At 38.4% G+C, this 14,528-nt stretch overlaps 1 protein-coding gene across 2 annotated transcripts in view; it reads left to right on the plus strand.

The window, feature by feature from the left end:
• Window positions 1-2,727: 2,727 nt before the first annotated feature.
• Window positions 2,728-14,528, plus strand: part of COL28A1 (collagen type XXVIII alpha 1 chain) — a 156,769-nt gene continuing 144,968 nt past the window's right edge. Inside the window, exons 1-5 of one of the 2 annotated variants that reach the window (XM_032483961.1) lie at window positions 2,728-2,908; window positions 5,745-5,909; window positions 6,799-7,355; window positions 13,505-13,525; window positions 14,088-14,144. In XM_032483961.1, coding sequence (XP_032339852.1) covers window positions 5,786-5,909; window positions 6,799-7,355; window positions 13,505-13,525; window positions 14,088-14,144 — 759 coding nt within the window. In that variant the 5' untranslated portion in view covers window positions 2,728-2,908; window positions 5,745-5,785. The remainder of the gene's footprint in view (window positions 2,909-5,744; window positions 5,910-6,798; window positions 7,356-13,504; window positions 13,526-14,087; window positions 14,145-14,528) is intronic. The other variant, XM_032483963.1, reaches the window with a different exon arrangement.

Raw genomic sequence — 14,528 nt, forward strand, 5'->3', positions numbered from 1 at the left:
ATCACAGAAATTTCAGAACTTTGGGGCAAGTGTTAGAAATTCTACTGTATCAACATTTTATATTGAAAAAAATATAAGGGGACCTGTAAAGGCAAAGTTCTCCAAATTGGGTAAAAAGGTCATTGGCTTCTCTCTTCTCAGTTGAAAATGTTCTTTTCTACTCTGGGTCAGCAGTGTGGGAGGTGGGTGAAATTAGGAGAAGACTGTGAAACATTAAACTACACCTTGGTCTTAGTTCAGCTGTGTAACTATGGTACAAATTTGTGCTGATACGTTACGAGCCCTTTAATTTTTAAAAAAAATTTGGACACCTTTATTGTGGTATGATTCTTGTCCAGTAAACTACACGTATTTCAAATGTACAATTTGATGAATTTTGATAGATGCATACACTAATGAAACCACTACCACAATCAAGATAGCTAGCATTTCTATCACTCCCCAAGAGGTGCAAATTTCGAATTCCCAATTTATCACTTCCCACCCCCTTTATCTCCTGGTAACCATAAGTTTGTTCCCTATGGACTGTTACTAGCCCTTTTTGTGTTTCTATGACTTCACCAGATAACACCTTCCAATGTATTCAAGTCATCCCAGACTTTGATTCCTTTTAGCTGATCCTAGGACCTCAAAATACCATCACTACTGAATTAGAGCTCTTGGCACTGGTACCGAAACAAATAAAGCCAACATAGTTTCTGTATGGTAGAGTATTAAAATTTTTTGAAAAAGTTGAGAAAAGATTTCCTGTCTAGCAGTGCTTTGAAGGAGAGCAATGTAGTGTATCAGGGTTCTCAAGTGATTGATGAACACTAAAAAAATTACTTTTAATGATCAACAAGTATTTATTGAGTACTTACTCCAGGCCATCCACAGTAGTAATAGCAAAAATAGCATGTTACTCTTTGTTACAGAACAATTGTCAGAAAGGCATGGACCCTGAGTTGCCTTTTTCTAGTCATTGTTATCTGTGCTCTTTTATGTGGTCTGTGTGTGTACCAAATCAAGACCACTCATTAGGATTCGGATTGCAGTCTTCAGCCATGGTGCACTGTTTCTCTGCGTGAATCCTAACTGCGCTTTGAACTGACAGAACACAAGGTTTTCTTCTGAGTCACCTACTGATCAACTTAGTGCTGATCACCACATCTGGGAGTGAGAGGTGGCAAACCTCAGACTTGGGCTGCCCAATCTGAGTTTGAGGACAGGGGGACATGAGTGAGTAGGCAGGATTCTGACCCCTCCTCTATTTCAATCAAAACGGTTCCAAAGCAAGAGGGCTTGAGATTGTTTTTTGCTCCCAGGTATCAACCGTTTGCTTCTTAGAGGTATGATTGTTCTGCAGGTTGTTAATCCACCCCAGGAAAAAGAGTTGACCTTCTGAAAAATTGCCACTTCCTTGCCACGATTCTCACCTCACAAAAGTGAAAGGAGTGGCTAACATCCACAAGCTATTTGAGGTATGTATGTGGTTGCTTTCCGGGAAATGACATTGTAACTTCTGTGATATACCCACTGTTTCTTTTTTCTATTACCAAAGCCCCACAAACTCGGTGCCTCAAAAACTGCTATGTGGTGAGGAGACAATGGAAACATTCACACTCACAAGGATGCTTAGTTTAATGATACAGTTGTTACGGGTGAGCGTTGGGGATCAGATAGACATGAGTTGAGATTCCTTTCTGGTGTTCTCTAGCATCAGTGTGACAGTGGGCAAGTTACTGAACTCCTCTCCGCCTCAACGTCCTCATCTGCAAAACATGAATTCTCGCAGCACTTGCCGTAAGTAGGTGGTTTGCTTTCAGAGGATTAAATCCCACAATGTGTGTGAAGCACAGTGCCTCACACCTGGTAAAGAGCTCATGAAACTTGTATTGCTACAGTACGCAGATCTATAAATGTTAAAAGTCTTCCTAAGAAAGCTGATTCTAAGTAATTATAACATGAACGTTTATATTGCTTTCTGTGATCACCTTGCTGTTCTCCATCTCTGAGGCAGTCTGTGGAGGGAGAAGCCTGCTGTTAGTTGTATAGGAGTCGAGTGGCTTCTAAGCAGGACATTTTGCACCGAGAAACACTGACTTATTATGGGCTGTTATCCCAAGGTACAAAAGAGGGAAAAAGAGAATGGAACCACTATAGTGATTGCTTTCCTGGACAGAGACCTCAGAAAGTTGACCACTGTAAACCCACCTCTCACATTACAATTTGAAAGGATCTTGATCAATAATGAAATTCACTCCCGCATTTCGTAAGTGGGAAACTGAGGTCCCCATGGTAGAGACAGAACCAGAATTAAATTCAGATCACTTTTCCACGATATACTCTATACATTTTATTATGAAAAATTTCAAAAATCACAGATGTAGAGAGACAAGAATCATGAACTTTTATATTCTCATCACTCAGTTTCAATAATTATCAACTCATTGCCTCTCTTGAAAAACCAGGTTTGCATCTGACTCTGGTATGATTTATCCTCTTTCAGAGAGCTGTTTAGAACCAACGGCTTATAGAGCAAAGCCCAGGCAAAGGAATAGAAAGAGGACATAGCATGAGAAACAAAAGCAGGCTGTCCATAAGTGCCTAAAATGTAGAAAATCTGCTCAAGTTATTTTTACAACTGCCTGGAAAACACAGACTTGTTATGAAAGGACGCTGTTCCTTTAAATTACTTACTGATCCCACCCAGATCTTGCACCCTGGCCAAATGCCTGACCACTCTTGCTTTAACTTAGTCTAAAAAACATGAGTAAAAGATTACAAAAGATCCAAAAGCAAAGACAATTTTTATTTCCCAAAGAACAACAGAACAGTATCTAATAGCCAACTCCATCCCCAACAATGGTCCTTGCTGTTGGCATTTGCTTAACCAGTCTTTAAATTCCTGTTTGACAAACTTGATAAGGTAAGACACAACTGTTTTGTTTTAATCACTTGAAATCAGATAGAACTTCTAGGAATTACGGGAAGACTAAATGACTTACATACTTATTGTGCGAAGAAAGCTTATCAAAACTTTTTATCCTCTGCTATTACTTTAAAATGCCTTGTTAGGAAAATATGAATAACTTTTAAAATGTAAAAATTTTAAATTTGCAGTTATCTCAAAATTGATTTTTAATTTACAGCTACTACTAGCATTACAGGTGATGTTCCTATCTTTGGGGACATCTTTTTCTTAACTTGGAACAAGTTTTTATAATTCGGTATTAGTTGCAGAATTCTTTACAGTATGCTAAGTTTAGCAATTTGAAAAAAGTCTTTATTCGGTCATTTTATCTTCATGGAGAAACAAATGAGAGGCAAACAGGCAAACACTGAATAAAATTACTGAATTCTGCTGAAAGATAATTTAATTTTTGAAAAAATCATTAAATATAAAGTTTCTTGCATTTATTGATCCTGATATTTGCTCAAGATAAGTTTTAGGGGAAAAAGCTAAAACTTTGGCATTTGGTTAAAGATAATCACTGTTTCTGCATTTATAAAATGTAACTTATAATAACTATAGAGGTTTATATTTCTTTTATTTAACTAATGGTATTTTCCCCCTGAAACCTATTTTGCTTATATGTGATATTTAAATGAGAGAAAGGTGAGAATTATTAAAACCTGAGGCAAAATAAAATATGGCAAAAGTCATTAGAAATAAGTGGGCTCTTAATAGACCAAAATAATAAAGAAGAGAGAAATTTCATGAAGAGAACCGTGTAATATTGGAAAACAGAAAGGAATAGCATGACTTTGGTTTGGGAGAACTGGATAAAAAAAAAAAGTCAGAGCAAATAGTAATAAAATATAAGATACTGTGATTACTGCTAATGAATCAGTTGTGTTAGGGAACATTGTATATGCAAGGCTTCAGGTATGAATTCGTAATTATATGCTGACAAGCTGCATGAGCAAGTGCTTAGTTTTGGGAGTGATATCTTTATTTAAAGCCAGCATTTCCAAAGTCCAAAATGAGGCTTGCAAATGAGAAAAAAAAAGTGGTTTTTGTCTCAGATTCCTGCGTGGAAATCCCCTTCTCTAGGTTTTTTTCAAGAGTTGTCTAGATCATGTAGCTTGTAAAATCGCCCTTGTTCTCAATGAAATTAAATTCTCAGTCTCTCATTTCCAGAACGTCTGAGAAGTTCCTTATGGTACGAGATCAACAAAAGAGAGGCGTCATAGGTAATACTAGGGACATGATGTTACTCCTTTCCCCTCTGAAAATGCAGTGGCGACTCTGTGTTGCTACATGGCCTTATCCTTACACTAATCCTCAGCATTAAACTTGGACATCCTTCCGTAGTCTTCCCCTGATTAGCAATGGACTACTTGGAGAGGGGTGTCCTTTTTGTGTTCTATTTCCTCAGCACACACTTCTTCTTTTTTTCGATACCCAGCTGTGTTCACATCTTAGCATACCTGGTCCGAACAGCAGTTGACATTTGGTTACTTGCACCTGATGCCCTTGCCAGGAAACAGGCTTGGCCATACTGATACATGGATACAAAGTCAGCTTAATAAACTTCCTGCTAGACTATGGCATGGAGCCATCCATTGGTCCATCCCCAACTCAACACCTTTGCCTCTCATTGGGGTTTCTCCATCTGGCATATATGAAAGAAATTAGTCACCCATCTCATTCCTCACTGCCTTTGCATGTATTTCCATCCGCTGTTCAGAGCCTGGAAAAATCATGTTCACGATTTCCCAGTTATCATTCCCTGAAGGCAAGGTGCCAAAGAAGTAAAGTTTGATTCCTTTTCCAGAACTTCTGAAGTCAGTATACTTAAAGTAGGCAAGTTATTTCCAAACCATGCAGAACATTGGTTCAAAATAAGCTTTCTTGTTTCCATTCTTGGGTATACTGAGCTAGCTACACACGAGTCTTCTCTTGCCAGGGAAGTCTGTGGATTTAAAAGTCATTGGTACATAGCTGGGCATACTGAGTGATGAAGCTTGCTTCATCACTATGAAGACTTAAATACAGGATTAGATTTTAACTTGTTAATCTACCCAGAAAAAGAGTTTTACGGGGCTGTTCAGAAGGGATTGCTTCCTGATCTCAAGTCCATTTCTGTCTAGTAGTTCTTCCAGCTAACACTGGAAGACCAGTGTTGCTTAACAAATCTATTATTTTTTGCTCTCATACTCTTTCAATTCATTGGATATGCAGCCATAATACAACTTGGAACTCTGGTGGAGATGAAGTTTCTGAAGTAAAAGTAGAAAATGGGGTTCTATGGAAACAGAAGAGCAATTTACTTTTTGACTTGACTCTGAACTCTTTGAAATTGTGCATATAATATTAAGACCGAAATGGTGGCGGTTCTCTACAATGCTGTAAAGATATTGGTATGGTCAGGAATTAGTTACAATGAAAACTAATGAAACAATCTTGCAGCAATCTGATATCACCTTGGAGAATGTGGAACCACAGTTACCAGATAGAGTGGGACTGAAATATTCTAAAATAGCTCTCCCCCCTCCTGATCCCCAAAATGGGAAATTCAGATTACCTTGATGTGATTCTCTGAATATAAGGAAATAGTCATTAATAAATGGTTGGTTGTGTTGCCATGATTTATCTGGATTAGAAACTTTAAGAATCTCAATGTGGATTTTTAAAAAATAAATATGAATGAAAACACCTTTGTCTTGTCACATGCCAGTTTTCAATCCTGCTGGCTTGAAATTAAAAATAGCAAACTGTCTAATTTATTAAAATATTATAACTGATTTTTCTATTAAAGGCACTTACTACAAGGCGGATGATTTTTCACCATCTACCATAATGTGGAACAGACATTCTGTCTTTTATCTCCTGCTCTTGCCAGCTTTTATGAGTCAAACAATATATGGACAAAGAAAGAAAGGATCAAAGTCCAATTTACTTGCAAAGAAAAGTCATCTCCAGGGTAAAAAAAAAAGTTTTGTTTTGTCTTTATTCGTTTTAGCCTTTAAAAACACTAATACGAATTTTTCCAAATAGCATTTAATGTGAGCAGCAAACCACTTATTTATGTATATATGTGATATTCTTTTTTGATATATTATGATAATAATATACCTTACATACTTATAATAGAGTTAACTTATGAAAACATCAGAGTTTTTAGAGAACTTGTACATTTATTATCTCATCTGAGCCTCATAGTAGCCTTGTAAAATAGGCATGACAGACATTGGCACTTTCAAAGATAAAGAAACTGAGGCCCAGAGAGGTTAAGTGGCACACTCAAGGTCATGGGCAAATTAACCTGTAAACTACAGAGCTGGGATTCAGACTTAAGTTCTATTAGGTTTCTCTCTCTTACCATTGCTACAATGGGATGTGTACAGTCATTTCTCCCTTGATTTCAAAACAGTTAAAAAAAAAAAAAAAAAAGACTCCGAAACAAGATGGACCTCGCCATTATGACACACAACCTGAGAAGCAGGCAGAGTATTATATACTTCTAGACAACTTTGCCCAGAGTTTGTTGAATTTTTCAGCTACAATGCACTTTCTTTTCCTCTTACTTTAAGCAGGTTTTACCTTGGGAAGATGCTCAGAGTACATGGTATTTTGTTTCTTTGTTTGCTTTTCATTTGCTTGATTTTAAAAAAGGAAAAGAATTTATAGACTTGAAAAGAGATCTGGGTTTTCACAAAGTAAGCCCTATCTCCAAAGGGCTCTCTCTTTTTCACTTCCCTCTCCTCTCAGAAGCAAGCAACACACAACACCCTACCCCAGGGCTTTTCTTATGCAAACTTGTTGCACGAGTAGGGTTAAGAATTTTGCCTAACCTATTTGTCCCATTTCAGACTCTACTTGCTTCATAGATGTTGTCTTCATCGTGGACAGCTCTGAAAGTTCTAAACTCTTTCTCTTTGACAAACAGAAGGATTTTGTGGACAGTTTGAGTGACAGGGTTTTCCAGTTGACCCCAGCTGGCTCCTTGAAATATGACATCAAACTGGCAGCCCTTCAGTTCAGCAGCTCTGTCCAAATTGATCCACCTTTTTCTTCTTGGAAGGATCTACAGACTTTTCAACAGAGGGTCAAGTCTATGAATTTCATTGGGCAAGGTACTTTCTCTTACTATGCCATCTCCAACGCCACTCACCTGCTTAAGAGAGAAGGGCGTCAAGATGGCGTGAAAGTGGCTTTGCTGATGACTGATGGCATCGACCATCCAAAGAATCCAGATGTTCGAAGTATTTCTGAAGATGCCAGAACTGCAGGAATATTATTTATCACCATTGGACTGTCTCCTGTAGTCAATGAAACCAAACTTCGTCTGATATCTGGGGATTCACCCAATGAACCCATTCTACTGTTGAATGAGTCATCCCTTGTAGATAAAATTCAGGATCGCCTGGTAGGTACCTAATGGGTTGGGTTTATATAAATTTCTTTATCATTTGTTTACAAATTCTGTAAGGATAGATACTGGGTCAAAAAGATGAGAGGAAAAAATTCCACCTTAGAAGTGGAAAGTACAATCTTTCCAGTGTGTCTCTCTACGTCCTTGTTGGTTTATACCACATGACCTGGGGAAGTACCAGGCTCATTCTTTGGGATTACATTCCTAACTTTATTGTCAGCCAGTGCTGAGGATTTGGGAAGGATTAATTTCCAATCATGCACCTCAGACTCCTGTTTTTACATCCTGGGCTCACTGAACACTGCTGACTTATATTTGACTTGGGGTCAACTTGCAGTCTGCTATATTTGTACTAAGTTCTTCTTTTCCCATGCCACATGTGCAGAAATATTTTTTGACTCTTTGTGTTACCTGTAGCCGTATTATGCTCAAGCAAAGTTCATAGACTTCCAATTTTTTTTTTCTAGTTCCTATTTCTTAGGTGGTAACAAGGTCACCCAATGTAAAAGTCGCCCAGCAGTTTCTCCCATCAGACCACTGAGTCAGCCTTGATGAGTCTGATCAGCTATGTCACTGCTTTCCTTTACTGGTTGCTCGGCTGTGCGTGAGAGCCTTTCCTTGCTGCTTGGGGAAACACCAGGCAAAGCAATCGAAACAAAATCCCTCTTCACTGTATTTCTCAAGGAGGAAACTCCCGCCGATAAGATGGTTGATTTGTTAAGTCTTAAAAATTGATTTTCTTAAAAATGTTGATTTTTAAAAATAATTCCTGAGAAGCCAAGGCCAATGCGTCCTTTAGGTCCTGGGCACTTCATGTGGCTCTTTTCCATGGGCTGGAAGAAACCTCAGGCCCCGCTGCAGAGATTGTTTTGCTCCTTCTGTCCCTTCCCCCAATTCTTTTTCCCAAGATTACTCTGATTTTTTTCTCTCTCAGTTGTTTTCATCATGAGGTGCTGAGTTTTTCTTATCTGAATAATAGTGATCATGTCTTGAGTGCTCTCTGTGTATTAGGCATTTCTCTGAGCACTTCACATATTTTATTTTATTCAATGTTTACAACAATCTCATGATGTGGGTACTATTATTATCTTCCTTTTATAGTTGAACATTTGAGGCCAGGCAAAGACCCAGGAGTCTGCACACTTAATCCTGTTAAGTGATATTGAGAGGGGAAATAGTAACTTTTTTTTTTTAAGGTGTTCTCAATCAAAACTGCCTTGAAACAGTTTAGGAACATCCCTCCATCAAAGCTACTACTGTTTCTAGCCTTTTTCCCTTGGGCATTGGGGTAGATGGGGACAGTTCTGCCTGGACCACAGATGATGGGCTCAGCCCCCCAGGTGCATGGGGCGAATGCTTACTCACGTGAGCATCTCTTCTGCAGGAAAGGGGAACGTGCAGGGATGCCTGGCCAACTGCTGAGCCCTGCCTGTGCTGTAATTTAAGGAGTCCTCATCACTGAACTTAAAACAGAAGGCTCCAGCGTGTGCAGGGGAGATGGGGTTGTGGTGATGAGTCACCCGTGGCTGCCTATAGAAGATGCAGAACAGCAGCTCCTTGTTCAGCCAGATGTGTGGGCTCAGGAGGTTCATGCTCCCTCCAGACACACCATTGCCAGGAGCTCCTGCCCAAGTGAGAACATGGGCTCCTGGCAGCAAACTGTTTGTCTGTTTCTGGGGAAACCAAAAAATGACCAGGCATCCTAATGACTCTGCTTTTCCTTAGGATCCTGTGCTTTCAGCTTGTTTGTTCAGATGGAAGCCCCGTGAACAAGGCACTTCTTAGAAGGAGGTGCTGCTTCTCAAACAAAGTCCAGAATCCAAAGGGCTTACTAGGCTTTTCAAAGAAAGATACACCAAGTTTCAATGTTTCAAATTGCCACTGTCTAGGAAGTGGAACTTGACTCTTCTCATGGCATTGATCAGACCATTTGAAAAAGTTCTCATCTAATCTGTTATTATACCTATTGTTCAATTTTTAAGCTTTTTATTTTGAAATAATGATGTAATTAACTCTTAAAAAATAAGTTAATTGAGTCTAGTTTAAGTACAAAACTGCATCTACTTTAAGTCCTCGATTCCATGAGTTGTGATAGATGTAAGTACCCATGAATCCACCAACACAAGAAGCATTCAAAACATCTCCATCATCCCTAAAAGTTTCCGCAAGCCTCTTTGTGAGACGTGCTTCCCTTGCCCCTGAGATGCTACTGATCTGACTTATTCCAGATTAGCGTACACTTTCTAGAATTTTATATAAATAGGCTCATACCCTGTGTGCTCTTTTTGTGTCAGGCTTCTCATTTCCAGTATAGTGATTTTGAAATTCATCTGGGTAGTTTGTTATGTCAGCAATGTGTTCCTTTTATTGCAGAGTAGATTTTAGTTGAATTTACGGACAGGAATGTCCACAATGAATAGATTTTGCAGGAGCCAAGACAAATCATTGAACCATTGCACATTCCTTGACACTTCTCAGGAAGTATCGTTTAAGAACCCCATGAAAACATTTGAGTTCCAAATTAGCGAAGAGAGACCTGATGATCCCAAAGTGAAGAAAATATTTGTATTGCTATTTTATTAGGGTTTACATAGCAGTATTGAACCCTAAGAAACAAATTCAAACCAATCGTCTGGATGTACTACTTGGTCCTTTAAAAGAGCAAGAGAGAGAGTACATGGAGACTAAAAAAATTCCTTACTCTATCACCTTTGATACTAAAAAAATTTTAAAGGGATTAAGGTTGTGACAAATTGATCTCTTTCTTTGGAGACTATTAAGAAAAACATCAATTTAGTGTATCTCCTCCCTCACATACCAAGAGGGGATCAACTTGATGATTTTTGTGTCATCTTTAGAATCCTGTGCTTTATTAATTTATTAATTATGGCCCACTTCTCAGTTTTTCAGGGCTTCCTCTGTTTAGAGCCTTATTCCTTTTCTCTGTTTAAGATTTTATAATGGCTATTCTGCTACTACATTAAGCAGTAAATTTTTTTTGTCATGGAGTTTGTAACCCTTGCCTAGTAAGTTCTTAATTCTCATCCATTGGCCCTCATGCTAATAACCTGCCGTGTTCCTCACATTTTCTGTTCCCTTCTCAGCACATAGACCTCATAGTCATTCACAAAGCTGGCAGTTCCATCCTAGCCTTCTCTTCTCACACATATGCAATCATAAAACTCTGACCCCGTTAACAAAATGTGCCTTCTTTTGCTCAGGTGAGATCCCTCCTCTATTTAGACTTTTTCATTTAGACTGCAGTATCCACCTAGACCTCCACTGAAAGTGCCCTTCCCTCTGGCTTTGACCATGTCCTCCACACAGCCTGCCTCCCTGCGGAAGCAGAAGGCCTCAGTACTTCCCTGGCTTCCAGCTCCGGCCACGTGGGTCCTTCTGTCCTCTCCTTTTAAATGTCCCTCCTCAAGGCTTCCTTTGTCTTATTGCCCACGCTAGTCTTTATGGCTTTTTTCCCTTATAAACTTTGACATATAGAAGAGCATTCCATCAATAAGTTGACCCTTTGCAATCCTTTCTTCAAAATTATCCAGAAAACCCACCAATTCCAAGAAACCATCTTGTCGCTCCCTCCTCTGCCCCTCAAGGCGAGGGCCTCCTTCCCACACGGCCGGCTGTACACTGTTTGTTTTCTATCACTGGGGCTTAGAGACTATAAGTGCCCTTAGGGAAGGAGCTTTGTTCTTTGTTTGAAACAATTTTATCTATTGTGCAATTTTGGGTCCATTTTTGTTTCCACAGAAATATAAATTCCAGCAAACACAAAATCAAACGAGCTCTGAAAATAATTAGTCAGTTGTTTTGTTACGGTTTTTAAGCCTTGTGGCACATATTTTTAAAGGGTGATATGGCAAAGCAGAAATTGAATTTTCAAAGGAAAAGCTAAAAAAGTGCAAAATTATACATCAACTATAGTAGCAGCTAAATTCATGGGTTTAAAATGGATAAGGATCTTGCTTTCATAAAAGGGTATAAAGTAACGCAATTTTGAATTTTTCTTTGTATCAGCAGTTATTTTCAAATATTACAATTCGACTTCAATTACTAGTTGTTTTATTGTCTCTCTTGAACTCCTTTCAAATTCCTTTTCCCTCTCCCCCTCCCAGAGGAAACCAAGTTTCTGACTTATGTTTTAAATATTTTCATAATTTGGATCACCATGTATGTATCCATCTGCAACTTGCTTTTTCACTCAATGTTTTTGGGAATTTATCTATGTTGGAATATGCAGACCCAGTGAATTGACTTTAACTGCTGAGTAGTATTTCGTTTACTGATCTGTTCCACAATTGATGGATATTTTCATTATTTCAAAATTTTCACTATTAAAAATAATGAATGCTGAAATATATAAGTACAAGAATTTTTCAAGGGTATGTCTGAAAGGGATGTTGGGATAACAGTTGGAAACAAGGACTTGTCCTGGGCAGCCTTCAACTTTCTAGGCACAGTCGAATGTTCTGGAGAGGATAATGTCATTTTACCCTAAAATTGTCAGTGTGTTTGAGTTCCCATGCTCCACATGACCTCCTAGTTCTTAAAGCTACAAATATTTCATCTGCTTTCAGCCTGGATTTACACTAGCTAGTAATTCAAAATCACTGGGGTGGGAGAGGAGAGGGGAGGGGGAAAGAGAGCCTATAGGTGAGACTCTGAATTTGGTAAATAGTGTCTGTGGCCAGAGTTTTACAGCTCCAGGGACCATGTGGTCAAACTTTCTCATTATATATATATGTGGAAAATGACCTGGAAGGATTATCTGACTTGCCCAAGGCCACGTGACTGGTTTTCCATGGGAACTGGGTGAAAACCCTGAATGGCACTTAATTCCCAGCCTAATTCTTCCTCCGATTAAATCACCAGAGTCACCCAAAGCTTTTTGCGGCAGCTTTCCTCTAAATTATTAACTTATATGGAAATAAAGGAAAAGTAAAAACAAAACTAAAAGGGGACAAAGTCCTCTGTAAAGGCACAAGCCTGACTTATCTTTAGCTTCCTCGTTACATCCTTTACTTTTAATATCTTGTGACCAATATTTCTAGTGCTTTTTACTCCCGTTTTCCACTTTATCGTATGTAAATTACCCTTCAGATTCAGTCATAAGGCATTAGTTTGACCCATAACTTCTACCTTAAGAAAGCAATAATTCAATTTTAAAACCAGTATCAATTATCATAGCTCTAAAAATGAAAGTTTGATATAAATTGAATAAAAATTTTGTAGTACCTGTAGGTTGAAAATTTTTAAATGATAATAAAAGCAATCAAAGATGATTTAAAAAAATACTTCTGCAAGTTTGAAAAAAAAAAGCAAGCAATAATTCTATCTGTAGACATACCTTCTTTTCAGTGTTTGTCTTGAGACACAATCTTTAGTGCACTTGTCAGGTGATACCCCACCGAGCTAGAGGAGGTTAGTGAGGCCTAGATGTTGGGCAAAAACCACACTGTGAATTTCCCTAAAATTATAAATTTAAAGTGGTTTGGAAAAATATTCTGGCTGACTCACTTCTGTGTTGTTAAGTAGGAAATGCAACTGAACTTGGTCAGGCAGCTCAGATCAAGTGTGTGACCTTGGGCAAGTCACAGAACTGCATCTCAAGTTCCCTCACGACAGAATGAGAGGCTAGACCTCACTGACTTCTAAGGCTCATTAATATTTCATGAAGTTATCAGCCTAAAATTCATGTTTTAATGCTAAAAAAAAAAATGCCTATCTATATGGGGATAGAAACATAGAGAAAATACACAACTGCATATTCTGCCTAAGTCTTTGTAAGTAAAAATGAGAAATTTCTCATTATGATTGACTAAGCTTGTAGCCAAATTATGGAGATTGCAGAGCTGATAAAGGAAACAAAAGATAAAACACAGGACACAATAAGATAAAGTTCCTAGAAAAAGATAATTTTTAATGAGTTGAGTGCCCTTCATGTCTTCTGTGAGTCGGTGGCTCAGAGTTCCTTGGGTGGTTGGCTGGGGCTTTATTGCTTTTACAAGGTTGAAAAGGCTGAATTGCTGTTCTTCTTGGAAACTGCATATCCCATAGGGAATAATTAAGACTAATAAGAAGTGGGAAGCAGAACCATGAATCGAGTTAATGTTTCATTCTTTTTTCCCTCCTAGGATGTCTTATTTGAAAAGAAGGTAAGCACCACATGCTTCGATTACTATGAATTACTCTAAAAACTCACATAATCAAATCAAATCAGCATTGTAACTCACACGAGAAGATAATGTGTGACTAAATAAAAATGCTTAATTTCTTTTTAAAATGAGCCACTCTCTTCTGAGGCAGCCATTTGATTTCTTTTATGCCACCATATCCACTGCAGGTTGGAAAATTTAGAAAAAGTAGGAAATATTTAAATCATTTGAGGGTGATTTTTATTTTCCCCTTTTAACAGGCAACTAGATGTTACAGTTTTGTGTGTGTGTGTGTGTGTGTGTGTGTGTGTGTGTGTGTGTGTGTTTTGTTTTGTTTTGCTGGGAGGTCTATTTTATTTAACCATGGCAACATTTAAAATACTCTTTTGGCTGGCTTTTACTAGATCTTTTTCCCAGAAAAATTTAGTAGGGAGAGCAAAAGTTTCATATGTTTACAAGGTAAAATTTCTTCAAGGGACTGTTCCATTTAGTTATGCACTGAATGAGACTTAAAATGCTATATTTCATTGCATGTTGATATCAAGTTTCTTTGTTGATCTAGTGTGAACGCAAGATCTGTGAATGTGAGAAGGGGGATCCGGGCGACCCAGGGCCTCCTGTGAGTATATTTCTACTTCGAACTTGGGGTCGAGTCAGGAGTTCCAGCGATGACAGCTCTGCTCACACCCAGAAACACCGAGACTATTTTGTGCTGTTGAAAAGCGGTTGTGTACACACAGCAGCAAAAACGGAAATGCTGTTTCTTTCTTTCATTCCTAAAGGGATACATTCTGTCCTTAGAAATAAGCCTGGGATTTTACTGACCCGAACTGAGGGCAGATTTGGTTTAAAATGATGAAGTTGTTCCCACAAAGGCTATTTTAGCATCATTTCTGATGTGACAATCGGGGCCAGAATTTCTCAACACTGAAGTGAAGATACAAAGAGCTCGTACAAATCCTCAGTGCTTTAGGCAAAGCTTTATCCTACTCCACGCAGAGCA

This window comes from Camelus ferus, chromosome 7, assembly GCF_009834535.1.
Source record: "Camelus ferus isolate YT-003-E chromosome 7, BCGSAC_Cfer_1.0, whole genome shotgun sequence".
NCBI classification, from domain to species: Eukaryota; Metazoa; Chordata; class Mammalia; order Artiodactyla; family Camelidae; genus Camelus; species Camelus ferus.